At 38.1% G+C, this 19,535-nt stretch overlaps 1 protein-coding gene across 3 annotated transcripts in view; it reads right to left on the reverse strand.

Annotated features, from left to right (window-relative positions):
* Window positions 1-19,535, reverse strand: part of GNB1 (G protein subunit beta 1) — an 84,588-nt gene that overhangs the window by 22,009 nt on the left and 43,044 nt on the right. For 2 of the 3 annotated variants that reach the window (XM_048824769.2, XM_048824768.2), the window contains exons 2-4: window positions 11,730-11,837; window positions 3,986-4,024; window positions 2,130-2,236 (exon numbers count right to left, since the gene is read on the reverse strand). In XM_048824769.2, the coding sequence (XP_048680726.1) occupies window positions 2,130-2,236; window positions 3,986-4,024; window positions 11,730-11,786 (203 nt within the window). In that variant the 5' untranslated portion in view covers window positions 11,787-11,837. Of the gene's footprint in view, window positions 1-2,129; window positions 2,237-3,738; window positions 3,762-3,985; window positions 4,025-11,729; window positions 11,838-19,535 lie in introns of those variants that run through there. The other variant, XM_048824770.2, reaches the window with a different exon arrangement.

Here is a 19,535-nt window from a genome sequence, read left to right on the forward strand (position 1 = left end):
TTCATAAAATGCAAAACTAAAATGCACTGGGTTTAAGCTGACAGTGAGGTAAGTGCTAAACTGCCTTCAACAATATAGCTCTGCGAAACCACCATCATGGATGTACTCTATAAAGATGAGACTATTGTAGACACATAGCTTTAAGGCTATATACCTGTTAAGGAGTGCTGATATTATGTTTGTGTGAAATCACTTCAACCAGAAGATGTATGTAAAGTCTTGTTCACAGATCTCTTAGGTTGTTGTATAATATATTTGAAAGGAAAATTTAAAAAAAAAAACACGACTTTGTTTTTATAAAAGTTACAAAAATATCTGACCGCCTTCACTTTTTGAAAGAAAGAATGTTAGATAAAAATAGGACAAAACAGAGATCTATGATCTTTATTGTGACATCAGAACTAATTTGGTGTTTCCTCTGGCTGGCTTTGCTCTAGTTGTACAACACAATCCTATTGCTAAAAATGCTTAAGTTACTGCAGGTGGGGGGAGACACTGGGTCATCACCCACACCAGCCCCTACTCTGTGGCTGCCTTCTACCTGTGTCAGATGGCTGTAGCTCCCAGCCCTAGCTCAACAGGTGAGACCCTCCTGACCCAAGTGGGGGAGGTCCCAGCACTCCAACTGGAGTGTCCGGTTTTTAAATTTTATGAAGTTGGCAACCCTAATATGCCATATCATTTGCAACATTGGAAACTATATACTTATGACAAGCTAATATAGTACTCCTATGAAATAAAATGAGATTCTACAAAATGTATGAAACTTCAAATGAAACTGTTACACTGTGTTTATCTGTTGCTCTGCCAACCCTGAGCAATTCAGAAACTGAAAATAAAAACAAGTACCACTCCTTTAAAAATATTTTCCTCTATATCTCCCCCCTCCACCCCACAACTAAGCACTTTGCTACTTTTGCACTAGATATACAGTAGAACTTCAGAGTTATGAATACCAGAGTTAGGAACTGACCAGTCACACAAACACACACACACACTTCATTTGGAACTACGCAGTCAGGTAGCAGCAGAGACAAAATAAGTAAACAAACAAATAAAAAGCAAATACAGTATAGAACAGTATTAAACAAACTACTTAAAAAAATAAAGGGAACATTTAAAAAAAAGATTTTGACAAGATAAGAAAACTGTTTCTGCACTTGCTTCATTTAAATTAAGATGGTTAAAAGCAACATTTTTCTTCTGTATAGTAAAGTTTCAAAGTCAATGTTCAGTTGTAAACTTTTGAAAGAACCAGAACGTTTTGTTGAGAGTTATGAACAACCTCCATTCCCAAAGTGTTTGTAACTCTGAGGTTCTACTGTATAAACAGACCTAGGATTTTAAGTTACTTAAGAATAGAACTGCTTATCAATCTTGTGTAAACAAGCTCTGTACTTAAGACTGAATTAACAAGATCACCTTCATTAGATTAACAAGGCTCCCTTCAGTAATTTCTGTTGATTAGAAATGTACTTGCTTTGACCAGATTAATTCACATATTTACAAGATTAAAAAGAAGCTAATTCACCTATTCCTACAATGAAGGAATACCATGTCTACTCATTTTAAGATGGACAATTCACCGGGGTGCGTGCTTTAAGATTCTTATAAAACTACACATTATAGTTGTCATCGACAGGGATACCGTTAGCATCCATTTTTTAATTGTCTGGAAATCACAGAAGGACTAATATCCTCAGAAAAAAATAAGTGCCTATTTTAAAATGCTTCCTCTAAATCACTGACAACAGTATTTTTCAGGCAAGAAGGGGTTGATATTTTGTATCTGAATTTAGATTATGATGCCAAAAATATGGAGATTAAAAGGGAAAAAAAGTGACATTTACTGTTGCTAAATTCTCTTAGTACCAGAATAGAAGCAAAGGTTATGCAACTTCAAATGAAGTAACCACCCCCACCTGCATCCAAGATCCCCTGCTCCTCAAAAAGAGCTCTGGTATTTTAAAATTCCACTTCTAGCGGAAAGGACTTCAGATGGATTATAGGCATGACCTGAAATGATGGGACTGAATTTCTAACCATACTGTATGAAAAACCAAATTGAACTTTTCCACAAGATCTTAATGAAACCCAAAAGATTATCCTTCTGTGCCAGTGACACTCACCTGGAATCAGTCCCCCAGTGCATTGCATAAATTTTAGCCAAGTGCCCCCTCAATGTTCTTCTAGTACGCATCTGAATTCGACCCACTGGATCAATGTTGGCTGTGATCTAAATAAACAAGTTATTATAGACCTTAGATTCTGCATTTATCTTACTCACAGAATATTCAGATACTTATTAATGCAGAAACACTTATAGTAGTCTATTGCAGAAAACCAAAGGATTCAATGCACACATTTTGGACATGTTCAGATTTAGACAAACAAATTGACTAAGAAATATGTTAGTGCTATGCAGTATTTGCTTGGTTATTCTCTCATTTACTATTGTTCCCCAGGCCCAGCTCTTTATCTGAGCATTGTAGGCAAAGCCCTAGCTAAATATAATTGCACAATATTACTCTGGAAGAACATGCATGTTATCCAGGCCCAGTGGGAAACAACTGCATGCATTAGAAACTCTCAGAACCCGGGGCAGGATTATGTTCAGTTTCTATCTTCTGAAGCCTCTAGTTTTAAGGTTACTACAATTTGTGGCAGAGGGTTCCCGCTGTGCCCCCCCGACCCCCCCAACAATAGAGATGCATTCAACAGAATAACGCAGCTTTCTGTTTTTAAAGAGGCTGGGAAGATGGGGTGTTTGTATCTGAGGCTTTAACTGCACCTAACATTTTGAAGATAAACTCCCAATTTAGATCTAGCATAAACTGCCTTTTGAACAGAAGATTTTCAAATGAGAATATTAATATTTTATCTAACTTTTAAAGCATAAAAGTATATTCTGGAATGAGTAAGTGAGTAGCAAAGTGAGGAAGAAATCAATACATTGTCGTTATACCATTACATTTAATATAAATAGTGTCTCTGGCCTGGAGCAAAGCGCTCACTCAAAAAATAGCACATAGCACATTTCCAGTAATATACGGAACGAACGAACACACATTAGTGAATCCAAACCAGTTTATAACTCCATTTTACAGGTAACGTCTGCATACTTGTCCTGTCTCCACCTAAAAAAATTATTTAGCAGAAACATTTGAGTAAAGAACTCTGCTTCATTTTGAAAACTGCCCAGACAAATTAACGTTCAAACTAACAGATCGGGCCAGATTTAAAATTCCTACACAATGCCCATCCCTTGTACAAATACAGTAGCTTTTTAGAGACTTTTGCACATGGGAAATATTTTAGATATTAAACTTAGCACATTTATTTTACATTTATGGGCAACTCTCTTTGTCACATATAAAAATGTCCCCAGTAATTTAAATGCTGAAAGAAGGCCTCTTGCTCACTACCTCTCTCTTGCTTGATGCTGCAGTGCTGAAGTTGTAGCACTGTATTTGTAGCATTACTCACTTCCACAGCAACAAACTGATATCAGACACAGGATTATTACTCCCAGTTCAAGCAAAAGGGATTAAACTGGGTGGTGAAAGGTAAAATCTGATTGAAAACACATCTGGAACAATAGCTCCTGGCAAAGGTTTCTTTATAAATGGCCTTCCAGGTTGCTCCAATGCGAGGGTCCTTCAAATTATAAATCCATCTGTATAATACTTGTATTTAAAAAAAAAAAAAAAAATCAGGGAAAGGAACTCAGTGACCTACCAAGGAAAGTACTACTTGATCCTACTACTGGCAGTAGTTCGCCATGCATAAGCAGCAGGATCTGTGTGTAATCAAAAAAATCACACCATGCAAAGAGTCAAAGGAAGCTAATGTTGCCAAGACTAGACTATAGGAAGAATTAAGATATTGTTCATAATTTTACACACACACAAAACTTTCTGTATTTACATTTTCCTTATGTAGATTTTTTGCAAATAAAATGTGAGCATCTGAAATGAGTACTTACCTGGGCCAGAGTGGCATCTGCACATGCTTTTCTGGCATCCTATAACAAGGGAGAATTAGAGACAACACATCAGAGACAGCTTAATATGTGCTGAACCATTTATGCTGACCATTCTGCAAAAGTTACTCGGAAGCAAAACCACTAGATTTGGGAAAATCTTGCAGTTATGATCACCCCAAGGAGAGAAATTGGCAGAGGAACCTATCAAGCCAGACTCTGTTGCCAATGTGTGTCTAGTATTCTTGCTGGAACCTTTATTTATTGAGAAGATAATTCTAGCATTTAGTGGGCAAGGGTAGGAAGGAATGTTTAGCAGCAAGTTTCAAAGTGTGATTTCTGGGGTAGTGGGTTATCCCTGAGTACTTACTGCTGACATTCTGTGCATCTTATAATGGATGGCCAAAATCCAAAATGCAAAGTATAAGGGGAAACTTGGACTCAACAGATGCCTTAAATAGGGGCTATACACAATATATATTTCCAACTCTGTTTAAGGAACCTAAAATAATTTGTTACATAGAGCTAGAAAACACTTCAGAATAAAAAAAAAAATCAAACTAAAGGAGTCTGAAAGTACACTGCTCTTCACCTGGCCAACAAATACTTTAGTCAATGCTTTAGTGTTTAATGCTCCATACCTTGGGGTTTTTTTTTTTTGGTTTTTTTTTAACAAGCAGAGATGAAAAAATGCAGGAAGTCTCTTTATTGGCGCCAAGCTTTTGTTCTGTTTAAAGAAGTTTAAAATTAATGAAGACAGGAAGACATGACATTAATTTCTTAAGCTAGTTATGTACACAAAAAGTCTGGATAACTTGTGAGTTGTCCTAGAATGGTCATTTATATGGATGGAGTCAGCTCAAAGAAAGACTCAGCTATTTTATTCATGTTGTGAAAATGTATGATTGCTTAGGCTTCTCATTGAAAATACTTCCAAGCGCATACTAGTAAGAAATGGTGGTGTTTATCATTTTAATTAACAATCTGGAAGAGGAAGTAAACAGCACATAAATAAAATATGCAGGTTATAAAAAACTGGAATAAGTTTCATTCACCAGCCAGAGGACTTAGATTAGAAGCAATGGCTGCCCAGGCAAATTTGGGCTGTCTATTCATAAGTATTAGTCACATATAGGAAGAGAACTATGGCTCTACCGCAATCATACTGGACAACATTATTCAGTTCTGGGCACCGAATTACTAGTAATATTGAGAAATTGGTAGGAGTTCAAACAAAATTGACCAGGGTTTGATTTATAAAGAAAGACTACTGGCTAAGTGTAGCTTGGCTAAAAAGGGAAGGGGATATAATATTTTACAGTTATGTGAAAGGTGTAAATACCTTGGATGGAGAGAAGTGTAGGAAGGTACAGGGAGTTACAATTAAGTAATGGGAGTAAGAAAAAGAAGTGTTGGCTAAATACGAACTGCTTGTCAGCAAGAGTTATTGGCCTGTGGAACAGCCAAGGGAAGAGTTGGAAGCCCCACTGCTGGAGACTTAAAACTAGAACAGACATAGCACGAGAAAATGTAACCGAGGGAACAATCCTGAATCAGCCCCAAGGAAATTAAACAAGTACATCTTTTCCATCTTTAAATTTCTATAATTGCATCCATGCAATTTGTCAATAATTTGAGAAGGTTCTTTACTCTATTTGAGCTTTCTTCAAAAGCACGTGCACACACACAAGGACGTGTTTAAATTATATCATAACAGGATTTAATCTTAAATACGTATCCACGGTTCTGCTCTTAGTCACTTGCTGACAATATTAAACAAAAACTGTAGGGAAATAAGTGAACTCTGTCACACTAATAAATTTCTGTCTGTTTATATTTGTGCTGCCATGAAGTCTATACTATAATCACAAGATACTTGCACATTTTCATGGTGCAATACAATATATTCCACTTTTCTAAATAAAAGGGAAACTTTTACCCACTACAGCACAAGGTTTTTTCATTCATTTTCTACTCTCAAATTCTGTTTATGAAAAGTTCTATTGATCACACCCTGCAAAGAACAGTTACTTATTCCACAGCAATACTGAAGATCTTCTAGATGTTGTCTGTGTGGAACCTACTGTAGATGTGCATATGCCTCGTGTGCAAGATCAGAATTTTTTGAACAGGTAAGTTCCAAAGACGAAGGATAGAACAGCCATGACATTCCCTCAGTTCCCTCTCAATTTGAAGCCCATAGTAGATGAGGACTCTGCAAAATGGGGATGAAGGGGAGTCATGAAATCCCTACTGATAACATCTCAAAGAACCTCAAAGAACCATTTGAGTAGTGTGGATTCAACTGCAACCGGCATCCACCCATGACGGTGGGATTTGAGGAGTCTTAGCTGCACCAACTGAGCAGTGATTGACGTATTCCTCTCCTGAACATAGCATCCGATATAGCAGCTGAACCCAAGGCATTGGGTTTGGCAAATGTCATTGGGTTACTCCACGTTGCCACCTTACAGATTTCCAATATTGGCATGTACATGAAACAGTTAGGGCATGTTACTTGTGTTCTGGAGGAGTGAACCTTGATGTTTGGTGGGAGAAATACACTGTCCTCCATTTTAATATTCTCGGTGATTAAATCACCTGATCTTTAGAATGTCCTGCTATGCCTAGACTGACAGGCTAGTTCAGACTATTGCCCCATCCATGTAACAAACCAAAGTCCTGGATACATTTAGCGTGTGCAAATTCTCTTTTCCCAGTGCTAAACATGGCTTCAGGAAGACAACAGGAAGGTTGACTGGTTTAGATGAAATTCTGAGACCACTTTAGGAATGAACTTCAGGTGAGGTCTTTGCACCACCGTGACCCTCTGGAATATCATATGAGGGTTTGGCTATAAGTGCCTGAAGTGCACTCACTCTTCTGGCTGAAGTGGCAGTCACTAGGAAAACAGTCTTCAGTGTGCTGGTGTAAAGAAAATTCTGCAAGAGGTTCCAATGGAGACTCAGTGAGCCTCTGGAGGATTATACTGAGGTCTCAGACAGGAGAAGGTTTTCTGATTGCTGCATAAATTATTTTCCTCAACGAGCTATTTCAGGTGGGTTCAGAAGTGCTCAAAACCCACAGGGTGGGGTGCGGGTGCTGATACCTCTTCTCCACTTGCTTGGGGGAGAGAGGAAGAGTGGCTGGAGTTTACCATAGTCCTCTGGCCAATTCCAGGATTTCTTCATTAATTGGGAGGGTGATCCTGGCTGGTGTTGTCACACTCGCATATTAAATGTGTCATGAGACTGTTCCTGTATGAACGCAGTCCCAATGTGCAGGGTCTCTGCAATTTGAGACAGGAGGTCCTCAAAGGCTTTCCGCCTGGGGACTGGTGTCACTCCCCTGAAGAGGATTCCTTGGGTAGAGGCAGGAGTCATTGTTGCCTCCCTGTCACTTCCTGCTCCTATGCACTCACATCCAGTTCCAGTGTGGCCTAGCCATTGATGCCATTAGGCAAAAAGGAATAAGTCAGCAATGGCAAGAAGGAGAATACCTCCTCTTCAAAAGGCAGCACCAAGAGGTGCTATGGAGCAGGTTCCAGTGCTGGTCATATCTGTGACACCAGGAATGTCTCCAGAGACATTATGGATTCCTCCAAGGCAGATCTCAGGTCTTTGCTCACCTCCATCACAGGTACCAGTGCCAGGTCTCTCACTCTGCCCTACTGCTTGGGGGATTTGTCCTTAGATTAATCTGTTTCATGTCCCTCTCTGGAACTCCCCTTTGGTTTTGGAACTACGTGTAAGCTTGGTTCAGCTACACGAGTTGGTGTCCCATTTGTGAGCAGGCACAGGTACCTACTTTAACACCTGAGGTGCCACGATAGAGGCAGTCAGTACAGATGCCGAGTCCATGAGCCCTGGGGTAGTCAGTGCCACGGTCTTGTGTGCAGCAGACTTCAGCAGTTGCTGTCAGCAGCATCACTGCTGACCACCTCAACATCAGTGGAGTCCTCTTCACCCACCTTCCTTCCACTGTTCAATCTTAGAGTGTGATGTGTGCTCGAGGGAGTGCTGGCCAACACTGGTTTGTGTGGTCTTGCTGTGGTCATGATTGTCACCTCTGGGTCTGCAGTAACCTGCATGAACCACTCTAGCTCATGTAGCTTGAACTGAGCTTGCAGGTGCTGGAGGAAAAGGACTTCCACACAGAGCACCTGACCGGGATGTGCCTTTCCCCTTGGCAGAAGACATTTGCTGTGACAGGTTTTAAACCCCGAGGGTTTGATTCCACCATGGAATGTGGCAAGCTGGTGTGAAGCGTCTTGCCCTGCTGTACGGCAGGGTGTAGTGGGGTTGTTGATGGACTTCCTTTTAAAAAAAAAATCCTTCCGTTAACTGGCTTAGGATCTCTGAAAAGAATAGTGTGTCACACACTCACTGGCTTCCGTCTCATTGCCACAGGCAGTAAGAGGAAAGTGAGAGAGTCGTAGCCACTCCATCCTTTATGCCCTTGTGCAAGAGCATGAGGATGCCAAAGGCATATGCACGGCTGCCAATACTGCTATTCAAAAAATCCGATCTTGAATGCATGAGTACCTACTCTGGGATTCACACTGACAAAATAATTGAAGAACTGTTGACTATGTTATGTATTATGCGTAGAGACTTCTATTCTCTTGAACAGCGATGCTCTGATTTGATGATCTAAAGTTGTTTGGCCAAAACTATTGTACGTAAATCCCAAATCCTTTCCAAAAATTGTGTTCTTTAACAGCATAGTTTAACAATATACAGGTTGTATAGTTTACAGTGATGCACCGTTGCCCTTTTAACAAGGTGGCTCCACAAAACTGTCCCTCTTTATGTTGCTGTAAGTCTTGAGCACAGTTCGAAAAACAGCTGTGTGTGACTTAGGATGGGGTCAGGGATTGGAATTTCTTCTCATTTACAAAAATGATTTGTTAAAAATAACTATGAAGGGAGGCAACACCACCTGGCAAACACACTTTCATTAAGTGTATTCTCTGGAAAGGAAATTGTTCCTGAAAAATATACTGCACTATGCCGTCAGTGTTCAGGGGTGCAGAGAATCTGGACATGAGGGAGACGTGTATTCTAACCCAAGGACTTTTAAAAACAAAAAGCAAACAAAAAAAAAACCCCAGACTTGTTGAAATCAGGTGTATTAAAAGGCAGCACATTTGCTCTTCAGAAATACTTTTATGAGCCCTGGGAATATACCGACTCTGATGGGATAATTAGCAGCATTTAAAGAGGGTGAATTCTATTCTAGCCAAGAAAGATACCCTAACCTCCTCTTCAGTTTTCTAGCATCCTTTTAATAAAGTAACCCTGAAATCCCCCTGCAGTAGCTGACATACCATTTAAACTCTCAGTAAAATGTGCTACATCTAAGAACAATGTAATCCTACTCTTATTTTGGTGGCTTTAAAAAAATCTAACTGCAGAATTACATTGGTGAGGTCCAACATGCTGTTTACTGTACAGTACTGATGGCATCTAATTTCAGTGTACATTGATATTTATTGGTGTGAACTCTTGAAATTAAGGTCAGGAATTACAATTACTCACATCCTCTCCCTCTCAACTCTGGGACGCTTGCCTTTTGCTGCTCCCTCATTTTAAGTTAAAAAGAGGTGTGGGGTTGAAAGGAAGGCGTTTACAATGTGAAAGAAAAAGTGACCGTATCAGCTCACTTAAAACCAGTGTTTGGCAGTGAAGTCAAGTTGTTCTTGTGTCTGTATACTTTCACATGAATGCCAGTTTTCTGATTTGGCAGCCCTGCTATCCCAAATAGCACAGACATGAAGACTGGTGTACAAATCACCAACCCAATAACATTTCAAATTAGATTAAAATTACTTGAAGTTTGGGGTTTCTTTTTACTGTATAAGTGATGAAAAAGTCATCTTTGCACACTTTTTAAAGAACTTACTCAGTTTACAAACGAATCACAGCGCCATACAATAGCAGCAAGTTACACATAGCAATAGCAGTATTATGAACTCAGTTACATAGGTGTTTAAGCAGGCACGGAATATGGTTCCTGTCACAGAAAGTTTACATAGACAGAAGGGGGAGGGGTTGGGATAGAACGCAATAAAAAGCAAGTGAGAGGAAAACTTCAGCATGTGTCCTGTTAGTACTACTTTTCTATGCACACTGTGAACAATGAGACGACTAGGATATAAATCTCCACAAAGTGCTTCCATAAGAGGTCTCAGAGAGGGTGAAGACCCTAGCACACTGGGTCAGGAAAAAGCGATCCAGGTGCAGGAGATTCAAGTAGAAGGAGGATGCAGTGCAAATTAGTGTGGCTTGGGTGGAACAAATGGGGTGGTGAGGGTCAAAAGGAAACACAACCAGAGAGCTTGTCTGGAGAAAAACTGTACATCACCAGTGTCAAGTAACCTACATTTTACTTGAATGAGGTAGAATGGGGGTCCAGACATTTTCATTACTTTTGTTGGTTTGGGTCTGAATCCTGTGTGGTATCAGAGCCATTATTTTGGGGCCTAAAAAAAATTGGGGGCTGTCAAAGTTTTTAAGACACACATTGCCATGATGACAACAGTTGCTGACAAGCACAACCTGCAGGAAGCAGAAGTGATGTTCTCTCCCCGCACTAAACCTATTAAGTCTTGCCAGTGTAAGTACTATAACTTGGCTATTGTGCCTCACTTTACTTCTGAGCTGGAAAGACAGAATGTATTTTGAGCAATAATCCAGTGCCCACTGGATCACAACAACTATTTTGGAATATTTTAAAAAAACCTCAAAGAATACAAAATCTAGTTAATGTAAGCTATTTATTTTTTGGACTTGTCACTTTACACAAACTGAAATTAAACTGATCAATTTCACTCAATTTATATAGTCAGTTTCTCTTTCTGCTTCATATGTGCTAGTGTTTCCAAAGAATTAAAAGACTTTGGGAATAATTTTGTTCATGTTAAGTTTCATAAAATCCTTTTGAAAGAAACCTACAAAATGTCCATTTGACAATAATCCTCTTTTGGAAATATTAAAACACTTCTCTTTTATTTCACTCAGCATATACATGGTGAGTAGATGTGCCAGCAAGTGAGAAAGAACCAGAGTATATTTGCTGTGATCTATAACTTAACAACAAGATGACCTAGTTTTACTGCTTGTGTATACCTTTGAGCATAAAGCAGGAAATAAAATCTAGACAGTAAATAAAATATAATATTGTACTTCAGCCAGTCTTTTTAAACTACTTTCTGAGAGGGCTGTGAGGAAGTTTATTCATGCTAAACTTCATGGCAAGTGATGAATTATAATTTGTTTAGTACTAGACGCTACTGGTCCAAAATACTAAACCAAGATATTATCTATCTAAAAGTGTTTTACAAATCAATCTGAAGACTTCATAAAAATATCAGATACTCAAACCTGATGCATTAGAGATCTGGACAGCTTAAAGTTTCAAGAGAAATGTATACTGGCCTTAAGGTCAGGTTAAGATACAGAAATGCTTTTAAATATAATCTATACACTCTTATATTATTCTGTGTGACTCAATCATAGAGCTCACTAGAAACTGGAATGGCTAAAAGCAACTTCCTATGGAGTTATCTGTGCTTACGTTTATAAGATATCCCATATATTAACTTTTGAAATATATTTTGCTTGTTAGGCTGAAACTTTCACGTCATTTTTGTCCATCTCCCATCCTGTTCCTAAAAGGACACAACTGGCATAAGTATCACTTGCATTAACCTAAATACACACATTTGATTTGATTTAATACATACTCTGATTTGGTTTTTCAGTTGCTCAGCCTCCTGGCGTAACTGGTCAAGTTCACTCATCTTCCTGTGCTAATGGTGGGCTTCACTGCCACCTCTGAGACAATCAGAAATCTGAAATACAGACACACGAGGATTTATTACAAAAATAAAACAAAAATCGAAGTTTGATAAATTAGTGGAGCAGAATGTCCTTTCAGTATAGCTAGAACTCAACCCAGATTTTTTTAACGATGGGTAAAGTCAGCTACAGTGGGTCCAAGGCCATTTTTCTCACATCTATTCAGAACAAGGTATAGTCACAACCCTTCATATCTACTGTTTCATTCTTTATGCCCAGGACTAATAAAATATGTGTAGGAATGTTTCCTCTCCTTTCCCTCAGGTCCCACTGCATTTTTCCTACCATAAAATATCTTCTTGATTGCATTTTGCATAAGCTGTAATACTGCATGAGCAAAACGCTGATTTTTTACAAACACTAATTGTGATAAACCCTTTTTCCCTTGGGGTAAAATTCTGTGTAAAAAATCAGTGGAAGATTTGTTTTTAATCAAAGAAAAGATAAAGATGTCTCTAATATTTATAGACTGGAGTAACAAACTGAGAAGCCAGGAATACGATAATACAATGAAGTTTCCTGAAATTTGGTGATTGTGAGGAATATGGTCTGGATAGCTGAGTAAACAGGGATTGTTCAGGTCCTTATGAGGCAAAAGAAACCAAAGGGACAGTATATTTGGGTGAGAAGCCCTGAAGTACCTGTTGGGGAACCTCATTTAGTTTTCTCTTGCTAGGTAGTAAAGTCGTACTGGAATAGATATTTGTAATGTTATGTGCAATTTCTACTGTAAATATACTTTCTGTTTATCCTGTGATGTAACTGAGAAGCAAATATGAGCTTACAGAAATTAGATGAAATATTAAAATGTTTCGTTTTATACAATTACGTTTGTTCTCACGCTTGCCACAGAGCCCCACTGTAAGACTTTTCATGTAGTACATAATTGGGGTGGGGCTAGCCAGTACAGAGGACTAAACAAAACAAGTTCAACTTAATACAAATAGCTAGGTAACACCATTTCTCGGTTTTTGAAATGTATTCTAGACACTGTTTCATACAAAAATTCACCCAAAAAACTGTGGATATGACAACTTATACCTGCTTTAGGAGTTCAACTAAGTTACTTCAGGCATAATTAAAACTGTCAAAAGAAAATAAAGCAAATGTGTGGAAAGCAAATGAGGTATTTTAGAAGCTACCTTGATCTTCCATATTTAGTATTATCCACGCTGCTGCTGTTCATTGTTTGCCAGTCATATACATTTGATTCTTCTATTCCTCCACTGTATGGCCATAATAGATTATGCATATTTTATGTATTATCAATGGACACTGTCTTGCTTTTAATTGCTACCCTTGTGGCCATCATTACCTCTTTTTCAGCAAATCAAACCTTCACGTTCCTGAACTTTGAAAACGACAACAGATATAACTTCTTATACTATTAAAATCAGTGTATAGAAATTGTAGTAATGTTCAGAGAACACAAAGCCATCTTCTCCAAAAGAAATTCTGGCAATTGTTTTAGAACAGCAATGAATGGTCGTCTACTAGGATAATGACCTAAGATCTCATTTACACTTTCTATAACAGTGTTAAAACGGTTTCATTCTGTCTACAGTATCAATTACACAGTTTAATGAGTTGGAGAACCTGCTGCTGACAGCCATTTTATGCAATAGCTGGTTTTCCTAGTGTAGATCCTGAGTTATTGGCTAGCATACATGCCTCTGGCTGCTGCATCCTAGTAGGAGATTGTCTGTAAACAATCTAGACCAGACAGAGCTAAAACACCATCCCTGAACCACCATGAACTTCCCACAAAGGCAATTTCACTCCAAGATGTTACTCAAACTATTTAAATATCTTCTGCTAAGTTTACAATACTTAGCCTTTAATAGAAATATTTTCCTAAACAAAACTATCATTTTCCTTTAGTGTTCTGGCCTAAAAATTCATAGTTACCCCCAAACTGAGTTTCTTTTAACGTGGTAGTACTAGGCACTAATGTAAAATTGCAGAGGTACAGTAGCAATTCTAATGAAATTTACATTTAGCTGGGAGGAACAAGGCATATGGCTGTGTCAGAATTTTAGAGCTAATATAAGAGTGGAACATTAACTCAATTTTACAGGCAGATTAAGTCACTAAATTAACCTTTTTAAAATACTTCAATAGTATAAACATCCAAACCAATTTATAAACGTGACATTATCGCTGGCTAAATTCTTAAATTAGAGCACTTGTTAAAAGACTTATTTTAAGAACAGTGTTTAGTTTTTTAGATAGATAGATAGATAGATATGTTATAGCAAATTTTTCATTTAGCAAGGCTGTTAAATTTGAGCTAATAAACTGCTGTCGTATTTGTTTCTCCCTTTAAGGGCTATCTATAGCATGTATGAAAATCTAAAGAACAGAACTGGTATTTATTTTTGAAAAAGTAATTAGGTAACTAGAACGGATCCATCACCACTAAAGAACACAAATGCTGTGCTAGCAGCTTCAGATATTATTCTACTGGGATTTAATCCGCCTTTTAAAAAACACCCACCTCACAGGTAGCCCTACCCAGGAGGAAAGATAAAGATAATTGCAAAAGTCCCCTGCTAATCAGCGATGAGATGGTATAGTAAAGGCAACTCAACAAGCAAAGAGATTCTAATCCACCAGTAAAGAAGTGGAAAATAGATGACGTGAAAGTAAAGTGCTAATGCTCTCTAAATAGGGTCATTCTGTTGCTTTCTTACAGCTTTCTATCGTAGTAAAAAGTACTTTAAAGTACCTCAGAACTTTAAACAGCTCCCAGAATCTATCAAGACAAATATCAAATGTCCAAAACTTCTGACACCATTACTTACAAATATACTGGTTTCAGAGTAGCAGCCGTGTTAGTCTGTATTTGCAAAAAGAAAAGGAGGACTTGTGGCACCTTAGAGACTAACCAATTTATTTGAGCATAAGCTTTCGTGAGCTACAGCATTCCAATGAAGTGAGCTGTAAGCTTATGAAAGCTCATGCTCAAATAAATTGGTTAGTCTCTAAGGTGCCATAAGTACTCCTTTGCTTTTTACAAATATACTGTTCTCTTCAGCACTCCAAAATATACTTACATTAGAAACTTGAGTCAGCTCCTACCAAAAAAATCTCCAGTCATACTGTTCCAGAGCCCAGACGCTGTGTTAATGTGGAACTAGGTCTCTTTCTCCCTTCAGATTCCAGGGTCATAGTTAAGCCCTTGTAAAACTGTTGGTTTAGCTTAGTACCCCATTCAAATCCAGTTAAGACTAAACCTGCTGAGAGCCTTATGCTGTCCACTATCCTTCTGACCCATATTCACCATTCTGTCTTCTTTGGAATATTCTTTCACTTCAGAATATTCTCCACTCTGAGTTCAGTACTAGGGACTCATCTGCTGAACCACACACCAGTCTTGAGAATGGAGCAGTCAATGCTCATCTTGTCTCTGCAGCTCAGCTCTCTTGCTTGGAGTTGTTTGTACTGCAATTTTGACAATGAAAATCACTTCAGAGCAATACAGGCACTTGACTAAACAGTGTTCTTTAGCATACAGGGTGTCAAATTTGTCACATTTCAGCTTCACCACAGATCAGTTAGACTGTAATTACAACAATTTTAAGTTATTGTTTAGCTCTATTTTAGCTGGTCAAGAATATAGAAATATCTACCATCAAGCAGAAATAATAGTCTCTGGTATTATACCTTTCGGACAACTAACTCCTCACCTCTGTGAAGTGGTGGTGTCCTCATTTTACAGGTGGGGGAACTAAGGTCCACAGGTTAAACAATCTGCTCAAGGTCACAGTAGTGTAATGACAGAATCAAGAATAAAACCTACGTCTTCTGGCTTGCAGTCTCCTACTCCAGTCACTGGAGATGCCATCTGCAGCTTTATCTTTAAAAAGTCTGGTATGGACTAATATAGCAGCAGACAAAGGACTAGCTACATATCTGTCCTGCTACAGCACATGGTGTAACATGGTTCCAATCTTCTACTCATGCCAGAAATTATAAGATTATAAACAATGGAATTATATTCTTCACCTACTTATTGAAATATAGTATTGTTGTTTTTTTAAAAAATCCTTAAAAAGTCTTGAAAGGAGACAAAAACTGATCCTAAAATCAGAATATTGTTGAGGAAGTTCACCTTACAGTGACTGAGCCTGGTAGTATCATTCTGGATCATCTGAATACATTTAGCAGTTTTTAAAGATATACCAGATGTTGCTTAATGAGGTGTGCAATGAAGGATACTACTGCAGATGTGTAAACCAGCTGAAGTGGGACATTACTATGAAGTGCCACATAGCCATTAAATATATAAATGTAATAGTATGAAGTGAGTATAGCCCAATATGTTAAATAGTTAGTTTAGTGGACAAGTCTACAGATGTTAGGACACTCCAAAATATGTACACACATTTCTTTCCACAAAGAAAAGCCTTCATTAAAAAAGTTAAGATAAGAAGGGTCCAGTGATGGAATCTCCTCTAACATACCTTAATTCCCACATTCACCACTTTCACTGACCGACGCTGCCCACCCTTCTATAGGTCCCACAAACCTCCAACACCACACTCCTAATGGATTCTCTGTGCTGTGAAACCTTGATTGTAACTTGATATTTTCTAACAAGAAACCATAACATCATACATTAATTTACCAGCATATGGGTGTTTAAAGATGTGTTAATGTTGCTGAATATGAGTTAACGTTTTTTGTGATCATGAGGAATGCGGTGTGTACATTGTTTTCCTGTTAATGATTAGAGATGTGACTTCTTTACAGGAGGGGGAATCTGACAGTAAAAGTGGTGAATGATAGGAGATGAGGAGTTAAGAGTTGTAAGGAAACCTAAACTTGACATTTCCTGACCTTTAAGGGTTGGAGTAAGTGGTTGGTCACCATCCGTAATCTTAGCTATTTTAAAAAATATTCTATTTGTGGCAATCTTCGTTGAAGCGGTTATGTAGGTCATGTGGAAAAGAGGAAACAGACCCTTTCACCATTCAATATAATATATACATGTAAACAGTAACGACAAAAATACAAAGTGTATAGAAGGTCAAATCTTTGATACACAACGTGCCTAATAGGTAAGACTTGGTTCTACTATAATTAAGAGCTGGGTTCCATTTCTAGCTTTTTTCTAGGTCAATCTTCTCTTCATATTGAAGACACTCCGAACTTCACTCCTGCTTACTTCTTTCTCTGCCTGCCTCTCCTCCTGCATTCCAAAAAGTGCATTTAAACAGGGGTACCTCCTATGTATCCTGTGAAAGAGTACAGCAGCTTTCCAAATCTCTTCATACTTTTTCGAGGTTCACAGGCATTGAGTCAAGGTCTCTACAGGAGCCTCTGCCTCAGAGTCACATCTCCCTTCAGTACACTTTTCACTGTGCAGTTCAGACAGGTACTCCCCTAGAATTCAACCTTCCTTATCTACAGTACCTCTAAGCTCAAAAGTGCCTTACTTAAGCACTTTGTGAGCTTAGTGAAAACCTCAGCATGTTGTTTCCTCAATATAGGATCTAGAGTACTAATGAACACTTCACCTTTCATCCAAAGGTCCCAAAGTGCTTTACAAACAATAAGCTACCTTCTAGGAGTGTAGAGAGGTTATTGCCCCCATTTTACAGACAGATAAACGGAGACAAGGCATTTAAGCAACTTGCCAATGATATTTAGCAAGTGAGTTGCATAGTCGAGACAGTACCAAAGAGTCCGGATTTTTACTCACATGCCTCTAGACATATTGCTTCAATTAAGCAAATACTATACTTGATTTCATGGCACTCCACAGCTAAAAGTATAAAAAATGTAAAACAGGCAAGCATCCACATCACAATATATTGTATTAACAAGATTACATCACAACAGTGAGTTCAACACATTCCTTCATTCAGAGTTAAAAATCAGCCAGTATACATTACAAACAACCCCAAATCCCAAACTTGATTTCTAGCACAATGCCACCAGAAACCGTTTAACCCAGATTTCCCATTTCCTCTGCAGGCCCTTTTTTGGTTTAAATATTAACAGGAAGTTTAACTCCTGCCAAAGTGACTGAGAATTCCCTAGCTAACACTCAGGAAATGAAAAGCCTAACCCAGCCATGGGCATAAGAATACAGAGGTTCTTCAAAACAGATGGTTTAAGATTTATGAGCGATTCAGCCAGCCAACCATCTTTGTGACTTTTCCATTCCCTTCTTACCAAGTCTCACAAAGTAAATTTTATGCTAATATCAAACCTCATGGGAAGGAGGTGGGAGGGAATATATACCTTTTGTGCTAATTTGAATCAAACATCACAAAATATTTTTGTGGCTCTATACACAAACAAGTCAGCAGAGCTTTTTGAGGCTCCAAAAATAAATTCACCTTCTCTTTAAAGCTAATTAACCCCAAAATTTGAGGTTATTAAACTGGAAGGGGCATTGTGTGGAAATTAGTTATTCTTGCTCCCCATATATGGACCAATACAATACAAACTGCCATGCAAAAAAGCTTTAAAAAGCACTGAACCGGCTATGCTGCTATGTCAAAGCTGTCAGCTTGAATGGGAAGACATTACTGTACTTCAATTTCTGTGGTTCTGAAACATTTTGCGCCTGAATCAATAATACTGTTGTCATACAAAAAGCCATATACATGCATTTTGTTTTCAAAATTATCACCTTGGGGGGTAAACAAACAGATATTATCCATCAATCTCACACTTACCTCCCTTTCCCTTCAATGTGCTACTGTGTCCTCGAGAACAACACACATCACTTCATCATCACCTTCACTGAACTCATTCAAAATCTCCTTCCATAAGCTGAACTGCTTAATTGAGTCTTTCTGCTGCGAGACTAAATCCCCCTAATCTTGTTGACAAAAATATATCTTGTAGTTAATTCTTTTTTTGTAAGAGACATTAAAATACACACTTGACAAGGTAGTTTATTATTCCTTGCAACTTCAAATGACCCACGTCCCTCAATTAATTTGTTCAGTTACTTGCACCACATACATAGTTACTTCATCGCCCCTTTTCCCACATTCAGAAGCTAGATAACACACCATATTGGTAACTTATTAATGTAACGTATGGAGGCTTTTACCTCTTATCATAAGAAACTATTTCAATACTCTTGCTGCACCTCAAAGTTGCATTTTTTAAACACTAAAAGGAAAAAAATGTGCAAGCAATATATTTAGGTATTGGAGACTTCTGAAGAATCACCACCTATGGCGTAATGGATTCTTGACATTTCTCTTACAGGGGAAAGGGAAGTTACTTTCGTGTATTTTTTGCAAAATAAGCAACAGGCATGTTATCTATACAGCTGCAGTAGTAGTGTTTGAGCATTAAAATCTCCAGCTACGTACTGTAATTTGTAGCCATTTAAAACTTTATAAACACCACCACGAACACAAAATAGTTATTGTGAATAGGGAAATAAGCTCAATAAAGAGTGCCCCAGTACAATGTTTCTGCCCTGAAGATAAAGCTCACGCATCGTAATGAACAGTAACACACTAATGAAAGGAGTGATGTATTGTTTAAGTCCAATCATACTAGCACTATAATTTTAATTTACAAAGTCTAAATAATTTAAAGTGCTCTATACTTAGCTCAATCTAATACACAGACTGACATTTACCTTAAGTTTTGAGTTGTGAAAAAGTCTAGCAGCTCTATTTTAAAATACATCATTCTTTAATCTACTTGGCATA

This window comes from Caretta caretta, chromosome 18, assembly GCF_965140235.1.
Source record: "Caretta caretta isolate rCarCar2 chromosome 18, rCarCar1.hap1, whole genome shotgun sequence".
Classification (NCBI taxonomy): Eukaryota; Metazoa; Chordata; order Testudines; family Cheloniidae; genus Caretta; species Caretta caretta.